The following is a 13,914-nucleotide window of genomic DNA, read 5'->3' as shown; positions in this document are numbered from 1 at the left end:
TTCATTGTAAGAGAGAGTTGGAGTAAAACAAAAATGTTAATATTCTCACTCTGCTTTTAAGTCAGTGACCAGAAAAAAAAAAAAAAAAAAGAGAAAGTCATAAAAATCCTTCAGGAGGCCAAGATTGGGTCAGTCTGAACACGAAGTCCCAAAACACATTGGTTCCCATTCCCTGGCTGTTTTGGAGATGCACGAAGCTCTTAGAGAGAAAGCCACAGGGGTGGGGAGGAAAGTGACATTGCCAGCCCAGCAGATGTCCTGCGCTATCAAGAACTGCCAAACTCATCCTCCTTGGTCTGGGGCTCCTTGCTGCAGCCTAACCCAAGTGGCACAAAGTGCTTTTTAGTGAGGGTAGCGGAATCATTGCAGAAAGGGGACTGAATGAGGGCAGTGAGTCAGAATTTGGCCTTCATTCTACTGTGGCTAGTGCCACATTATTTGCCCTTTAGAGAGGCAGAGATCTTGACGCAGCTCAGACGCTTCCCCTGGCTGCTCAGGATGCTCACGATGCGGTAATTCCCACTGCTGAGCCAGCTGGGCAGCTCCAGGTCAGGCACAGCGAAATCACTCTTGGGCAGTGAGTAGGTGCCCTGTGGGAAAACCAGTGGGCCGCAGGTCAATGGGAGCCTACTAATGGGACTCTCTTTCCTCGAGCCACCTCTAGGATTGCAGCCATGAACCACCCCTCCTCCCATTCTCCTTTGGGCCACACAAGATTAGAGATTGCCACAGCACTATAGAGCATGGATTATTATAGCTAAAGGGCCCTGGAGATCACATCTAAATTCAAGTCTCCCATTTCACAGATGGATAAACTCAGGCCCCCAAAAGATAAGCAATTCCAGGTAAGTCATGCCAATTTACATATTCACAGACACCCAGATCTGCAGGAGGAGAATGCAAAGATCCATCTCCCCATACCCCGTCGTTCTACTCTTGCCACAGGGATAATGTTCTCCCTCTCTAAGTACTCACTTCTTTGAAGGGACAGTGGCAGGGAAGCCCATATGTGTGCAGAGGCTCTGGGCAGGGCTGCCCAGGGGGAATGAGAGTGTCAAGGATATCACAGAAGTTTTCATAGGTACAGCTGCCAATCTGTTCCACACATGGGATCTTGACCCAGAAGCCAGCTACTTCCTTCTCCACGGTTAATTCCACCTGGTGAAAAAGAGTTTGAAGAAGGTGACAAGTGTAAATTCCAGGGTAAACATACCAGCTCCTCTGTCTCTTTAAAAGGTCAGCATTATATTTCAATCACAGAATTTTTAACTGGATGGTATCTTAGAGATATTCTGATCCAGGAATGACAATACTGTGGCACATGCCCCAGTATTATCCTTTCCTGTGCCCATGGCAGATATTAACAATCAAATGTGAATTCCTCCCTCCACACCCCCACTAAACCACACACAGTCTTAGAATTCATTAGTCACCACCCATTGATTAAAGCCAACACTTGTATTGAAATGCACTTGTCATCTAACTGCTGGTTGGTTTACTGTAGCATTGTTTCCTGGGCTTTCCTTCTGAGCCCCAGTTTAGCCTCAGAACCCTTTTTTACACCGGATTTCTGACAGCTACTATCAACTGATTAGAGTTGTTTACCAAGATGAAAACTATTTGCAGTTCTTGGATCATATTTTCTCTGTATAGCCATAGAAGATAGAATTAAGAACAATAGAATTTATGGAGATATCACTTCAGGGTTGGTATAAAATCTTAATCACAGTTAGGTCACAACAGATGGAATTACCTCAAGAAGTGGTGGGTTCCCTGGACTCAGCTGGGGAAGTTGCAAGAGGACCCCACACCCAGAGGGAAGCTGGATGAGAAGATCTAGAACACACTTCACACACCCCCATGCTGTCATGACTCTGCTCCTGCCCTACACATTGGAGCTGACCCAGGACAAGTGGCCAGAATTTCAAGGTGGACAGTCCCAGTCATGCCTGGCACATGCTAAGCATTTACTATACATTAGTTGTCTCTAGTTGACCCTTAGAACCATGTTCATGTCCCACCAAAGGTATCAAAGGAAAAACGTAAGGAAAGGGTAGTAGGAAGATAGCTCTCTCAACTATCTGATTCCTTGTGGGTATTATGGCAGGAAACCACATTTTTAGGAACTCTTTCAGCTTTGACATTCTAGCGTTCTGTGAATCCCAACCTCCAGGCTCATGTTATTTGGGGTTTTATTTCTAAGAGACAAATCCTGGGTGGACACTTATTCCCCCCAAGTCTGCTGGGCACAAGTTGGTTCCCCTCAAGTCTTCCCACCGCTTCTGATGTCAGAATATTGGCCACCTTCCTCCAGGCTGAGAAGGAAGGAAGAAGTCAACACACACTGCATCCTGAGTGGACAAATCCAAAAGCATGCACCTGCTCCTACCCCTCTGACTAGGAAGAGCCAGAGGGCCAGGCTGGAGTGCTGGTTCTCCCACTTCCTAGCATTTTGACCTTGGGGCAGGTACTTAACTTCTCTCAGTGTGCACTCCCTCATCTCCAAAAGTGGGGCATTTTCAGGGTGGTGGGGGACCTCGGGCCTTGGCCACACACCCCCAACGTGTGCAACCAGCCCAGCGATGACCACCAAGCCACAGCAAGAAGGGCCCTGGGTTCCCAAGCTGGGGTGGTGAGGGGCGAGGGCTTCTGCCATATTCCCCTGACATCTGCACCCAGCCCGGCAATGATGAAGCCACCACTGGAAGCCCCCTATGGCAATGAGGGGGGTGCCACAAGCCTTAATCCCGCCCCTCCTCCTCCCTCCTTCTTCCATTCCATTTCATTCCCCTTTCCCCTCTCCCCCTACCTCCCAATTGCTCTGCAACAACATCATAGAATGTAAAAAAAAATAATATAAAAAAAAGTAGGGCACTTTATAGTGCCTACTTCTCTCACAAGTTCCCACTAAGTGAGATAATACCTACCCAGCACTTAGCATAACACCAGAAATCCACAATCTGCCTCCTACCTGACTTCTGTCCTACCTTCTTTCACAGCAGATAACATCTCCTTGTTTCACCAAAATCCCAGTGAAAATGGTTGAGCCAGTTATGTCCTGAACAACAACACCCAACACCTGGCTGAGGGGGCCAGGAGGGACCAAGTCCTGTCTGGGCTCCTCCCACCAAGCAGAAGCCTGTGGCTATGTCCACCAGGAGGAGCCACACTTCCCTCAGCCCAAATCCCACCTGCACCCTGGAACCAGCAGGACCTAGGAGCACATGCATTTGAACTTAAGGCAACATATGCTCTGAAGCAGCAGCCATGCCTACCATTTGTGGATTACAAATGGTGGCTCATTTCTTACGCTCAATCTACTTGCTGATAAAGCTCAGAAAAGCAAGCAGGTCTGGGTAATGAAGTACCATCAATCTCTCCGTTCCAGGATTTCTGTGTCATGGAATCTGGCTCAATACTAGACAGACAAAGGCACTGACATTGGGACCCTGGGTTCCAGCGTTAGGTCAGCACACACCTGCTGGAACCCTGAGGCAAGTCTCTTACCCTCTCCAGGCCTCTGCTTCTCCACCTTGACCACGTGGAATTTGGATCTCATGATCTCAAAGAGACCTACCAGTTCTGATGTCTAAGAGTCAGTTTCTTGACTTTTCCTCTTGGTCCCCACAAAGGTCTGCACACAAAACCTCTATAAAGACCCACTGACAGTAAGGGACTTGAAGGGGAACCACTGATTGGATTGGGGAGGGGCAGTTATATTTGTCACAGCCCTCAGGCAGGGGGCATTACAAATACATGACTTTGAGGAGGGAGAGAGCCAAGTCATCGAGACTATAAGCCTGAAATAAGGGTGTAGGCCAAGTACAGTGACCATTTACAATTCTTGAGGATGAGAAAACCAGGGTCCCAGAGGCTGGAACTTGAGGGAGTGCTGGGCAGGTGGGAGTTATAAACTATGCCAAATCCTGTGCAGCAAGTCAAAAAAGGAAAAGGGAGCTTCTGGACAGGCCCCAATCTTGCCCATCGCTCGTGGAATCTGAGGCATCCAATTTAAAAATCTCAGCTAGGGGTTAAATCCATCCAGGTCTCAGATGAGACTTTTGATTAAAGAAATTCCACTTCAGTGAGGTCAGAGGAAGAGAGGACTGAGCTCCTTTCTGGCTCTATTGCTAATAGGCTGTGTGGGATTGGGCCAGTCACTCTCCTCTGGGCCTCACTATAATAGGGGGTGAAGCCCCATGGCCCTCAAGAGCCCTCTGGGTTCGTACAGTGCTTAGGTCTGGGCAGCTCTCCTAAGGGGGTCTGCTGGGCAAGGGGAAAGTTCTGGAATAAACCTGTAGCACTCCCCTCCACTTCCCTGCAAACATGCCAAGCACCAAGCCTACCTCCATGCCAGAAAGAGCTGAGGAACAGGAACCTCGAGATAAGCTCACCAGCCTTGCACTGGCTAACAGCGAGCTCCATGACCTGGGCAGGTTGAACCCTTCTCTGAGCCTCCACGCCCCAGTCATCTTTTCTCCCTACACACGTGGGTCAGAGAGCCACTAACAGTTGATACGCATGTGTCCTGAAGGGAGAAAAGAACTAAGCCAAAAATACATAGGAGAAATGTGGGAGGAAGGGAATGGGGCGGAGGGGATCTGAGGACAATTTTCACTAAACCCAAGTAAGTAAAGACTAAAGAGGTTAATCTGGCCCAGACTTATGATAGGTAATAAACAGAAAAGGAGAGTAGTGGATAAATGGCCTTAATGGCCTGTGAGGAAGTCAGGAAAAGTAGGCTGAGGACAGAAGAGAGAGTTCGCCAGGTTCTTGCTTCCAAGTCAGCTGCATAGTATCAGCATTCTTGGAAACACCAGCAGTATGTGTGGCGACGGCAAGGAGTGAGCACAGCAGCTGGCCTGCGAGAGGACAGCTGACACTCCATTCAGCAGAGGGAGCACAGAATGGGGTTTGTGTGACCCTGGCAGATCAACAATCCAGCGCCCATACATAGGGAATGCCTCTGTCCCTCTGACCAGATCAGAGAGCACAGGGCTCGACCCCCTATCACTTGAGGAACAGTAAAGAAAATGCAATGACCCATCCTAGAGAAGATTTGGGAGGAGGTGCGGGGGAGCTAAGAGCTGTGACATATACAATATATATCAAATTTATATATAAGACATACGAGGGTACTTCAAAAAGTTCATGGAAAATGGAATTAAAAGATAATACAAATCTTTCCGTGAATGTTTTGAAGACCCCTTGTATATCAGACTTAGATATCAGACATATATATACATATCAGACTCGTGTCTGAGCCAAAGAGGCTGTAGAAAAAGACTGATACGAATTGAAATGTTAACAAGAGCTAACACGTAATGAGCACAACCCAGTGCCAGACCCTGTGCCAAGAACCTCCCACGTCACTTATTAAGTCAGCTATTGCTCAAGAGAAACCTATAAAGAGGGGCTGTGATTCAGCCAGGTCTAAAGGTGGTTACAGAAACACATATTCCAAGTCGGGAATCTTTTAAATAACCAAGACACAACTGGTACCAGAATAGGTGTGGACCAGAAACAGACTGAGGGGCATTTAAGAACTAGTTATTACCAAAGTAAATGCAAAAGGCAAATAAGATTAAGAAAAGACATTTACGCTCACTAAGGACGACATAAAAGACTGGCAAAGATTTTTAGAAAATGCTCGGTGTCTCTAAATGTGTGAAAAAAGGCAAATCTGTTGTTGCTGGTTAGGGTATAAAGAAGACATTTTGGCAATATGTATCAAAAGACCTAAAAAGTCTGTATCTAGATAATCATAAAAGTATAAAAAGACACATTATAAGGATAATTTCTGCAAAAATGTTTGTAATAGCAAACAAAACAAAACAACTACCCTGGAAACAAACTAGATGACTGACAATAGATTTGTTACATAAATTACAAAAGATCCACAACACATTATTTCTGCCATTAAAAATGATTAGGTAGATCTATGCCAAATGCTATGGAAATAGTACCATGTAAAAAAAAAAAAAAAAGCAAGTTCAATAGCACATATCATATAATCCCATTAGTATACATGTGTGTATATTTACAAATGTATAAAATGTCTGACAGGATATATAAATAGCTAACAATGCTATCTCTTGAGGAGTTGGATTACAGGAGAACATTAACAAAGTGCATTGCTTATTTTCATATACATCCATTAGAAATAAATACATATGTTATATACGTGATTATATGGGGGAAGTGGCAAAGAATATCCCACAGAATGTTAAAAGTGCTTATCCTTTATCACTAGGTAGTGAGATTTCAGCTGATTTTTTTTTTCCTTTTTTGACTACTTGCATTTTCTAAAGTGAGTATCTATTACTGGCTAATTGATATGTCTATTTTATAAGTAACAACAACAACAAAACGAAATTGCCAACCAGAGCTGTCAGACAATAGTGAGCAGTGGGCCACGGCATCAGGCTGGAGCGCCCCCTATAAGAAGTGAGGTCTCAGTCACTGTGCCTCATTGGGAAGGTGTTGGGGCTGACATCAGAGACGCCTTTCAATCCTATGATCCTGAGATTCTATGAACCTGAGTAAGAGTCTCTGAATCTATGAGTCCTTTGCTGCTCACAATTCCCTGAGCACATACCCCTCACGGAGCTGGCCCATGGCACCTCCCCTTCCCGACCCACCTCCAGGCTCACCTTCTGAGGAGAACTGAGGGGGACACTGGTCTTGCCCTCGGCACTGACGGTCACATTCCCAGGAATGACAATGGGGTCAGGTTCCAGACTCAGGCTGTTGATCACCGCAGGGTCCTTTCCTTTATCACAGTTATCCCAGGAAAAGCTACTGAGCTGAGATGGCAGGGACAATCAGGCAGCACAGAAAGAGGAGAAAAGAGAGGTTAACAAAAGAAAACTACCGCAAGTCAGAAGAACCAATAGAACAGGGTGCTGGGAGTATGACCCTGGGCCAGGTACTTCCACTCCCTGAGCCTCACCTGCAACTGTACATCATAAAGTTGGGGTAACACTTGTTCTACCCATCTTACAGGAAGGACTAAACTAAAAGGCTAATCTCTCAAAAGGCACCACATAACAGACTTGAACTTCAAAACAGGAGACGAACCTTATCTGCCTTTGGTGGGTACCTTCTCTGATGTCCCACCTCCCTGCTGCCACTCCTCTCCAGCCAGCCTTGGGATCCCACTAGAGAGCAAGCTCCCGGAGGATTCACCTTTGCAGCCCATGCCCAAGATTGTGTTCATGTCATACCCCATGCCCAATACAGGGCCAGCAACAATGGGAAACACAAAACACAGTGGGAAACATAACAGCATCCAAAACATCACCCTCGAGGTGCATGTAATTAACCCAGGAGGGAACAGGGCACAGATGAAAAGCTCCCCAGTGGGTCATCTGCTGATGAGCAATCCCCAGTGCATGGCTTCCCCAATCCTAACTATGGCTTTCTTACTTAACATCCCATTGCTCATGCCATGACCCCACTTGACTCACCTCCCACCCTCTCTGGACCACTCCTCCTGTTCTTCCTCCACAGCCCCCAGGTCTCCTGATTCCACCACCATGTTGCCCAACTACATGTGACCACCTCTCCCCACTCCTAGAGGACCCTATCTACTTGTCTCATGATCTTTAACACTTCCTACAGTCTCTTCCCCTACTACTCACACCTTCCTCAGCCCCCTGAAGGTCGCCTATGAGAGACCAACAGCACTCCTACTGTCCACGCCCTGTCTTAGAAGGAAAACCTGGCAGTCCCACACCCCAGATGACTGGATCAAGCTAGGCGGACAAACTCTCTCTGCCTGAATCTGGAAAGAAGACACAAGAGGCTAAGTCACTCTGAGCATGTGGGGCTTTGTGCTCTCATTAGGTCACAGGTTTTGGGTTGGGGCTGGAGCACTTAGACCTGTGACCCACCACCAAGCCGAAGTTGAGGAAGAAACAAGAACTAAGGGCTCTGCTACTCTATGGAAAAGGCAACAGATAGAGTTCACCCTACCCTTTCTAAAAAGGCAATTTGGGGTAGCAGTGAAGGGCATGGCTTTGGAATGAGATGGCGTAAATGAACACTTCAGTCAAACAGACCTGGGTGGAAATCATAGCTCAGACACATTTACTATGTCATTCCACAAGCCAGTTGCCTCTTTGGAGACTCGATTTCCACACCTTTTAATTGGAGGCATTTATACCTTCCTCTGAAGACTGTTGCAAGGGTGAGAGCATGAATGTAAAGCTTATAACCCAATGCCAGACACAAAGCATGAGCTGTCTCACTAAATGACAGCCATTAGACATCCCAGCTTCCACCTCCTGCCATTAGCTCTATGGGATTCCTTGTACACCTATAATAAACTTCCCCTCTACTTGAGCTTCTTGGAATGGGTTGCTGTCCCTTGGAATGAAAGGCAGGACAGAGTCTGATTCAACCCTGCATTCCCCATGGCCCCTTATGCAGGGTAGGTACCAACAAATGCTTCCTTCAATATTCATTCCACAGATATTTATGGAGCAACAATTACAGGCCCTGGGCTAAGCATTGTGTCAAGAGTGGTAAACAATTAGACATGACTCCTCCCCTGCCTTGAGCAGGTTACAGTCTCATATAAATAAATATCACCCACTGTGACCTGTGAGTGCCATAAAGGAAATGAACAGAGGTAAGTTGAGAGTAACAAAGGACTCACTTAAACAGGGGGGTAGGGAAGTGACACTTCAGCAGGACTCTTGTAGGATGAGTCAGCCATACAAGTGCAGAGACAAAGAATGCTGCAGGCAAAGGCCCTGAGGTAGGAAGCAGCTCAGCTGCTCCAGGCACTACGAGAAAGCCGGTAGGCTAGATGTTGTGAATGATGGACCTGGGTGAGGCTGGAGAGGTGGCAGGGTCATTTTATGCAGGACCTCATAGGTCATAATCAGGAGGCTGAATTTACTATGAGCGCAATGGAACCCTATAGAAGGAAAGCACCATTCTCTGATTTACAGATGTGAACAGACTGAAGAGGGACAAGACTGCAAGAGGAGAAGGCTGCTGTCAAATGAAAGAATGCCTAGAATTAAGAGTTGGCCTGGAGCGGTAAGTAGGAGGACTATCCATTTTCTGGGGCTGCTTTCAGACATTGTAAGGCAGCCTGATTCACACTGAGGATTGATTCTGGGCTGGAGGAAGTATCTAGAGTGCCCTTCCGAAGCTGAAGAATCTTTCCCCTCTCCTAAGCTTCCCCTTCCCCCAAGCCCCGGGGGAAACATAAATAACAATGTAGTTTCTCAATGGTAGTGACTGGTAGTTGCCTTGGTGGCCACGAATTCTGTAGCTGCATCCAGGCTCATTGGGAATTAAGGAGGTACGATGGATTACCAATGCCCACCAAGGGCCAGGCCTGCCACCAGATATTTGCCATCCCCAGACTAGGCCAACATGTGGGAAGAAGCAGAGGGGAAAAGCATGGCACTAGAGGCAGAAATATGGGTACAAATCACAGACGTAGGCTGAAATCATAGCCCCTCCACTCTCATTAGCTGAGACCATGGGTAAGTTAACTCCCCTTGAGGTTCAATTCTTCATCTATTAAATGGGCGTAATTATATCTTCTCACAGGGCTACTGCAAGGGTGAGAAAGCACAGGGTACAACTCCTCAAGACTATCAAGTTCATGAAAAAACAAGAAAAGACATAGAAACTGTCATAGACCAGAGGAGAGTGGGGAGACATAACAATGGCTACATGGTACCCTGGACTGGATCCTGGAATAGAACGAGGACATTAATGGAAAACTGGTGAAATCCAAATAAAGTCTAGAGTTTAGTTAATAGTAACGTCCCAAAGTTAGTCTCTTAGTTTTGACAAATGTACGATGGTAGTACAAGATGGTATTAGGGAAAACTAAATAAGAAGCATATGGGAACTTTATACTATCTTTGCAACTTTTCTGTAAATCTAAAATTATTCAAAATTAAGTTTATTTAGAAAAAAGTGCCATGGCTCAATGCATAGCACAGAGCACATGTACAATAATTGACAGCCCTTACACCGCATCATAGAGTCTATCAAGCACCTACCACATGCCCAGCATAGGGCTAAATATCCTCCCTGTTATCCAAAGCTCACCACAGCCCAGAGTCACAAGACCAATTAATACTAGAAGAGAAACTAGAATTCAGGCTCCAGATGCTCAACACTCACTGTCACCCAACAGCCTTCATCTGGCCCATGGTCTCAGAGTCAGGGTTCTGAATCACATGAGCCCAGAGAAGATGGATGATAGCAGGTAAGGATCCAAAGTGCCACCTGCTGTGTGATCTCAGGTGAGTCCCTACAGGCTTGAGTGAGGTGGGGGACTTCTGTGATGTCTCATCTCTCCAAAACTGCCAGTCTAAGACCCTCTTGTCTGGGATAGCATCCACAGCCAAGGCACACAGGAAATCGGGGACGTAGGGCAAGCTCGGAGCCTCTGGTCAGACTCCAACTCATAGCGGCCAGCCCTGGAGCCAAGAGAAACAGTCTCAACCTACACTCAGGGACACAGTGCAAATCCGCTAGGCTAATGAGGCCAAAAGGTCCTTGCTCCTTCATTCAACAGGCAAAACAGACATTCTGCCTCTGGGCAGGCTGAGGCCAAGCCCACCAGCTTATATCACTTTATTTGTTTGAGATTTTAGAGCTTTTGCAGCCATTTCCCTTCATTGACAACCATCCGAGAAGCAGGATGGCATCATCACACCCATTTTACAGGTGAAGAGACCAAGTCTCAGGAGTCCATGGACTGGGACAGGAGGGATCAGAAGCTAGGCCTCCCTGCTTTCAGTCCTATCCACTTTCCCCTATACCACACTGTTCCTCTTAGTCAAATTTTCAAGGTGGGGATCTGGGATGGACCTGTTTCTTCCCTGCCCAAGATGTTCAGTGTCTTGCCCATAACTATGCAGCAAAGAGGCAACAGAATTGGACTTTTAAAATTATTATTATGACAAGTCATAGTTGTATACATTTATACGGTACAATGTGATGTTTTGATATATGTATATGAAGTGGCATGATTAAATCAAGCTAATCAACATATCCGTTGCCTCGCTTACCTATCATAATGACAACAAAAAAAAATCTGCTCTGACCAAGTCAACTAAATTATAGTGCCTTGAGAGATCTGGCATAAGCCAGCAGTCATGTCCACCTGTCCTGGAAAACATTATCAAAGACCATTTTTACTTAGGAGCAGACACTATGGTACTAGAAAGTCATAACATAACCTAGAATGCTTGTGATCCTTACCCTAGATCCCAGCATGTAGGATGCAACCTAGGAACAAACCCAAATCTATATGTCATGTACAACCAATAGAAAAACCGATGAAATGAGTAGGACAGTTCTTCTCCCTCTCTCCATTGATTCTTCCCCCTTTTTGTGATTACAAACTTCTAAGCTCTGCTGGCCCTCTTCAGAACTCATTTCTCAGGGTGACCTGACCAATGTGTTTCCTGGTTGCAGTCGTCATATTGGCTCAATAAATCCTATGATTTACATGTTCGGCTTCAGTTTCTTTTAGGTCAAAAATAGTTTATGGTGAGACATTTGAAATTTATCCTTAGTTATTCTGAAATACAGATGGTCCCCAACTTACGATGGTTCAGGTTATGATTTTTCACTTTACAATGGTACAAAAGTGATATACATTCAGTAGAAACCGTACCTCAAGTACCCATTTTGTTTTCCACTTTCAGGACAGAATTCAATAAATTACATGAGATATTCAACACTTTATTATAAAATAGGCTTTGTGTTAGATAATTTTGCCCAACGGTAGGCGAATGTAAGTATTCTGATCACGTTTAAGGTAGGTTAGGCTAAGCTGTGATGTTAGATAGGTGTATTAAATGTATTTTCAGCTTACAATATTTTCAACTTATAACGGGCTTATGGGGACGTAACTCCATTGTACGTTGAGGAGCATCTGTATATAATACATTATTATTGACTATAGTCACCCTGTTCTGCAGTACATCTCAAAACCTATTCCTCCTGTCTGAGACTATGTACCCTTTGATCAATAACTGCCCATTCCTTCTCTCCACACATACCCCCTCATCCTGGCCTCTGGTAACCATAGTTCCACTCTCTACTTTTAAGAGTTCAATTTTATTTGATTCCACATATAAGTGAGATCATAAAAATAGAACTACCATATGACTCAGATATACCACTTCTGGGTATGGGTAGGAACTGAAATCAGCAAATCCAAGGGATATCTGCACCCCTATGTTCAACCGCAACAGTATTCACAATAGCCAAAATAAGGAATTAACCTAAGTTCCCATTAATAGATGAGTGGATAAAGAAAATATGGTATATATACACAATGGAATACTACTTTAAAAGGGGGAATCCTGTCATTTGCAACCACATGCATGAATCTGGAGGACATTATGCTAAGTGAAATAAGCCAGGAACTGGGCTTTTTAACGTTTCGGAATGACAGAACTTCCCTCACCCAGGAGTCTTCAGCAGGGGATGGACGGGAAGTGGAGGAAGCTTAGAGGGTGGGGAGCCTGGCCTCTCAGTGGCTCGCAACCAGGAGCAGCGGAGTCACACGGCTGGATGGTTGTCAACAGATAGGCAAATCTGGACACTCCGGCCTGGAGGGGATCTCAAACCCATCCACTCTTCAGAAAGAGCTCAGAGCTCACAGGGGAAGGAATGAGTCGCCAGGCCTTATAGTGGGGGTGTGGGAGGGGAGGAGAGAGTATGGAGCAGGGTAGCACGGCTGAATGTCTGAGCCTGGGGACAGTGCCTTAATTTTGCCGTTGGGCGCAGTTTCGCTCCGGTGCTTGGAGAGAGAGCAAGATAGTACAGACGTGAGATTAACCCCTCCAAAAGAGTCTGGAGCAGAACAAGTCCTTAGAGCCCACCTTCATCGTACATATCTAAGTCCCACAGTTAGTGACTTTGGGAGGCTGTACTGCAGAGAATGGAGTGGCCACCCCTATATCCCGCCCCGACCTGCACACCCCCAGCTGGACCAGGAGGATGCAAGCAAGGAGGGGGCACTAACCTGGTTCAGGCGGACGCGCGCAGGGGCCGCAGGGCCGGCAAGAAGCAAGCCCAGAGCGATCAGGAGCGGAGCCTGCAGCCGGGGTTGCATTGCGAAGGGCGGGTGTGCGCGGAGTTAACGACAAGAGCTGTGGCGGCGGCGGCGCCTTTAAATGCCTGCCTGCTTTGGTTATGCAAAGCTGTGTATTGCTATGCAAAGCTGAGCGCAGCCACTGGCAGGTTCTCCCCGCCCCCGCCCCGACCAAGATTTCTGAGCCGGGAGTAGGACGGATCTCCCCGGCTCCGCCCTGCAGGTGTTTATCGTTGAGCCCCTCTCTCCGAAGCTTGGTTGTGGACCCCTGCCTTCTGAGGGGCGGAAGCGGAGCCAGAGGAGGAAAGAGGAAGAGCTGAGTGCGTGGGCGAGACCGCCCGGAGCTCGAGGGAGGGGCGGTGCCAAAGCTCGAGAGAGGGGCGGGGCTGAGCGTGGGGGTGGGGCGGGGCCAAAGCTTGAGGGCGGGGCCGGAGCTGGGGGAGGAGCGGAGTTAGGGGCGGGGGCGACACAGAGCTTAGCGCGATGAGGGGCGGGGCCGAGTGCGGGGGAGGGGCCGAGCTGTGGTTTGCGAACCCGCGCTGTGACTGTCACCGCCCGAAGGGCCTTTAGGAACCCGCTGATCCAGTGTTTTCACACCCGAGTCCTTGACAAAAATGTCACGCTTCCTGCCGATATTATGCTTCCCCATCTCCGTGTGACGAATCACGGTGTCTTTTTAATAATTATACTAATCATTATAATAACTAATATTTAGTAAGTGCTTTAAAGCGTGCCAAGGACTTATGAGGGAATCCTTTTTTGTTTTATTTTAGCACTGAGAACATCAATAAGCAGTGAGATTAACTTTGCCAAAGTCACACAGC

General features: G+C 46.8%; 1 protein-coding gene across 1 annotated transcript; it reads right to left on the bottom strand.

Moving 5' to 3' along the window:
• Positions 1-303: 303 nt before the first annotated feature.
• Positions 304-13,374, bottom strand: GM2A (ganglioside GM2 activator). Its single transcript, XM_063086449.1, has 4 exons — positions 13,022-13,374; positions 6,654-6,806; positions 976-1,158; positions 304-590 (listed from the first exon to the last, which is right to left on the bottom strand). Exons 1-4 carry the CDS (start codon positions 13,109-13,111, stop codon positions 435-437), a joined length of 582 nt encoding a protein of 193 aa, XP_062942519.1. The 5' UTR covers positions 13,112-13,374; the 3' UTR covers positions 304-434.
• Positions 13,375-13,914: the final 540 nt, after the last annotated feature.

Source organism: Cynocephalus volans, chromosome 2 (assembly GCF_027409185.1).
Source record: "Cynocephalus volans isolate mCynVol1 chromosome 2, mCynVol1.pri, whole genome shotgun sequence".
Taxonomy (NCBI): domain Eukaryota; kingdom Metazoa; phylum Chordata; class Mammalia; order Dermoptera; family Cynocephalidae; genus Cynocephalus; species Cynocephalus volans.
This window is presented reverse-complemented; position numbering and strand designations above follow the sequence as displayed.